The sequence below is a fragment of the Aphanomyces astaci genome (genome assembly GCF_000520075.1).
Source record: "Aphanomyces astaci strain APO3 unplaced genomic scaffold supercont1.106, whole genome shotgun sequence".
Lineage (NCBI taxonomy): Eukaryota > Oomycota > Saprolegniomycetes > Saprolegniales > Verrucalvaceae > Aphanomyces > Aphanomyces astaci.
This window is the reverse complement of record NW_009798369.1, coordinates 160,879-165,506: the sequence shown is the minus strand read 5'-3', so window position 1 is coordinate 165,506 and position 4,628 is coordinate 160,879. Positions and strand designations below refer to the sequence as shown.

Here is a 4,628-nt window from a genome sequence, read left to right as displayed (position 1 = left end):
AAGCCGGCCGGGGTTACAACCAAATTGTGATGAAGCCGTCTTGCGAAATTTAATTAAATTGTTTTGGATGTCAATAGTTGATTGGGCAAAATTGCTGTAACGTAAAATGTCGCATATCGTTACGAAAATGCAAACGTGCGTTTCAGCACTCGGCAACCAGCGCAATGGATTCAGGAGGGGGGTTAACCCCGAGAACCCTCCCACCGAGGACATGAAGATTAGCGACATACTACAATGCATAAATCCAATTACAATACTACAATTTCCGGACGAGGAAGAGCCTTCTCAAATGCTTTCCTAATGCAGTCTTCGGTGATCATGTCCCACGCCTTTATGGAGCGCTTTATCATTGCAAGGATTGCAAGGATTGCAAGGCGCTTTTCGGCAGCGGTAACCACTGGCTCCTCCTCAAGCCACAACATTCTCATAATGCGCTTGAACGCACCCATAACCCCGACATCTAGCGGTTGACAGACACTTGTGCAGTGGTTCCAGCACGCTGAACACCTCCTCTGCAACAGCTTGAATTGACTCAGGGGTCACATGGCCGTCAAAATTGTCCACCAAATGGACACTTGGCCCGCCAATATGCGTCGGAAGCATGTCAAGGAACGTTCGCCAAACTCGGCCATCCATCCAACCCTTCTCCTGCACCTCGTATAGGTGGCCTTCAGGGTAGGTGGCGATCGTCCCGCCAGGAACCCCATGCACGACGAACAGAATTGAAAGCTTACTACCTAGTACAGTAAGTAGAAGTCAGTGCAGTTAGCAGAAGTCGGTTAATTTCTCGAACCGTCCGCACGACATGTCAGAAGGGCTGTAATCCGGTCGGAATGCTTTTGGGAGACGTCCACTTTAGCTGACTTGCCGATCTCAGCCCAGATCTTTCCAGGCGGCATATCGTAGTTGACGGCAGTCTCGTCAGCATTGAGAATGTCCGCCAGGGGTCGTTCGTTGTACTTGTTCCAGAACGTGGCTGAAAACTCGTCACGGATGCGTGTCATTTCGAGCTCGGCGAGCTTCGTGTGCGTGGGTACGCGCTGGCTGAAGTTGTATCGTTTTGCAAAGCCTTGGCACAGCCGCAGAAGAGACTTGTAGGGATCCGGCTTGGCTGCGGTGTAGGTTCGGAGCCAGTCCTTGTAATGCAGCTTCATGAACGTTATCATGTGCATGCTGGTCAAGATGTGCTCTTCCCGTCTGACGTCCTTCATGAACGTCAGGAGGTCATGGTGAAACGGGATGATTGACTTGGCTCCTTGTCCACCAAGGGTCGTGAGCTTTTTGTAGCATTTAGTATCCGTAAGCTCTGTGTGCTGACGGTGCCACGCCCACAGTGTGGCCCGTGGAATTCCATTCAGTACACAGAACTTACAGGCACTAAAACATCTGTCCTTGAATTGGGCTAGCAGCAACCGCTTCTCCCCAATGGTGTATGACTGTTGTCGTTGCGTTGGCATTGAATTGGCGAAGATGTCGAGTTTGAATTTTGAAATCCTCAAACATGGTGTGTCGTGATTGGCTCAGTCGAAATTAATTCAGTTTGGGAAGTAGGCAAATTTTCAATTAAAATAGATCGATTTATGGAGATGGCCAAGTTTTTTGGGGGGCCGGCTTTCTCCCCGGTTCATTGTACGACACTACTGGTGTACGAGCTCATGATGGTGTGTAGGTGATAAGCTGCCAATTCTCTTCGTCCTGAAGGGAAAGCCGGGTGGTGATATCGAACGCAAGGAGATTCCCACGTTTCCTTCGCTTCATCTGTACTTGGTCCAAGAAAACGCTTGGGTGGACAAGGAAGTCTGGAACATTTACCTCAACGACCTTCTCTAGTTCGAGATTCAAGGCCCATCGGTCATTCTTGGTCATTCTTGCTGACAACCTGGACTGTCATGTGTCGCAGGAATCACACGACACTATTGCGTCTGAACTGTTTAGTGTGCTTGAACTTTGCCGACGAATTCGACCAGCGTGTGTCAGCCACTTGACGTCGGAGTCATGGGGCCTCTCAAGGCAAGTTGCGTTCATTGTGGCTGCATGAGACTCCTGTCGTGACGGCAGCTGAAAAGCGACTTGCCATGATCAAGCGGACCATTGCTGCGTGGGATGCAATGCCCTGTAGTGTTGCTAGTCGCGCATTCGAAAAGGCGATCCCAAATACTAGTATCGTCTCATTGTAGGTTGGTAATTTAGATTTCTTGAATTCGTCGTCGTCGTGTGTCAAAAGGGTCGAATAATGGCTTGATTTTATCCAATCAGTGCATCAGACCAGGGTAGCATTTGAATTAAATTTCGCCAATTTATAATATGTCTTGAAGCAACGTCCAATACAAATTTCAAGTCTATTTTTTGTATCACGGGGCCACTTATTCCGTCGTTATCTCTAGTCGAGTGTATCCGCGGGAATGTCGATGAAAAGTACAGGAGGTTGCACCTGCCAGACTACCTATGATAGACATTGGCGTCCTCAAAAGCATATTTTGACTATTCAGTTTTTGACCGAATATATTATCTTGATTAAAGTATGCTGGATTATATTGACCTCAATTTTTATCTTGATTAAACTATGCAAGATTATCTTGACCTTGATTTTATCTTGATTAAACTATGTGACATTATTTTAGGCTATATTAGGCTTCGGACAGTCAATTAATCTCGTGGGGCTGGTATAGCTTACACTGTACCATGGTACTATCGTAAATCCTACCAGTACAATCTACTTTGAAAGCTTGCTTCTATGATATAGCGCGTTCAATCGTCTATAACGTTAACATCATACTAGTGGTTCAACGTTCGCCCAAATCGTCTTATTTGTTGAGAAAGCGTAAAAAATCTAAGGGGTCGATATTTCGGGCCATCTACTGGTTTCTTACGTTAGTTGGAATCTTGGTCACACAAAGTCGTAACAGCAAAATGGTTGCGGTCGACTAGAGTTTGTACAAAGTATCGAATTATTCGGGGTATGATGACTTTTGACACTCGCTGTACTAGTATTACTGTAGTGTGGACCACGCTATGTCTCAATCCACACAAACGTTAATTAATAAGGGCTTGAAGAATTACAGTCACCGAGGGAGTGGTTCGCCTGTGTGGTACTTCGAGTTTTCTGCTCATGCTTGTGAATGATTGGCCGCCATACTTCGAAGTACGACTAAGTTTACAGCCAATGAAAGTGACTGGTGTGTATTTTTATTCGCAGCTCAAATAATAATTTGTTGTTTTGACAGGTTATGAAAAACGAGCGCACTCCACTGCAAGGTGTGAAAGAATTTCTGCATTTGGTTAAGCAGGGCATAAATTCTTAAAAACTTAAGAATATATTACGATGGATACCAAAGAACTAGGTTAAAGATAAGCGTTTGAGGCGGTTGGCGCAATGATTAGTGCGACGGCATCCAAGTAGATTGAGGAAGGGGACCGGGGTTCGAGCCCCAGTCAGTGTCGAACTTTTTCCATCTTTATTTAAATATAGATATTTTATAAAAATATGTACAAATTCCAATACAATCCTTTTCAAACCTATATTAATTTCAAAATTAAAAAAAATGACAAAGAGTGGCTGTCGTTTAAGCACTTGGAATTGCTTTGGCAAAGCTCTCGCGGATGACGTCTTCACTGACTTTCTCCCACGCCCGGATCGCCCTGTTGATCATTGCGAGACGCTTTTGCGCAGCACAAGGTGAGTCAAACTCGTCTCCATCCTCACCATTGATGATTTCCTCGGCCAACCACTCGTCACGCAGGAAGCGTTTGAACGGCGCCATGACCCCTACGTCCAATGGCTGGCACGTGGACGTGGCGTTTGGAGGTAATGGAACCAACAGACAGCTGAGCTCATCTTCAACGATACTGTAGGACTCATCACTCACGTGAGACTCGAAGTTGTCGACCAAGATGACAGACGGCGCCTCAACACAAGGCAGCAGCAAGGTGCGCAGGTACAGTCTCCACACATTGTTGTCCATCCAGGCCTTTTGCTGAACAGCGTATACGTGGCCAGCAGGGTAAGTCGGAAGCTCGTGCGTCTCGATGCGGCCACCTGGAAGTCCCCGCACGACAAAGAGAAGCGGCAACTTGGATCCATCGGCACGGTAAGGGCCACAGTCATCCGGAGGGAGTGCTTTTCCCCAGAGGACACCTTGGCATCACCTCCGCGGATCGACCAGATGTACTTGGGAGGCATGTCGTAATAGAATCCAGTTTCATCGACGTTGTAGACGCTGTCATCGTGGAAGGCGCTGTACAAGCGATGGAACTCCCCGGCAAACTCGTCGCGGACGTCAGATAGTGCAGCGTGCGACTTCTTGCGGTGGCCGGCGCGTTGACGACTGTAACCATAGCGGCGGCAGAACTGCTGAAGGAGACGGAGCAGGCTTTGGTAGCCAGTGCCAGCTTGCTTGTCAATAAGATAGAGCCGAAGCCACTGACTCTGGTAGCGCTTAATCCAGTTGATAATGTGAGTTGTTGTCAATGCTCGTTCACGAACTCGCATTTCGACGATAAAGTCGACCAATCCCTCGGGGTCAGGGAACATCTCGCGGCGCCCACCAGGGCTGACTTTCATTCGCTTCTTGTTCCCTTGGAAGGCGGTGATTTCATCGCGCTGGTCAAACCAAGAACGTATGGTGCGC

General features: G+C 47.6%; 1 protein-coding gene across 1 annotated transcript; it reads left to right on the top strand.

The window, feature by feature from the left end:
* Nucleotides 1-1,586: 1,586 nt before the first annotated feature.
* On the top strand, nt 1,587-1,830 carry H257_17430 (hypothetical protein; the record flags this gene model as incomplete). The annotated part of the gene is made up of 2 exons (XM_009846230.1): nt 1,587-1,629; nt 1,670-1,830. The coding sequence occupies 2 exons, from the start codon at nt 1,587-1,589 to the stop codon at nt 1,828-1,830; spliced, it is 204 nt and encodes a 67-aa protein (XP_009844532.1).
* Between the last annotated feature and the right edge of the window lie 2,798 nt (nt 1,831-4,628).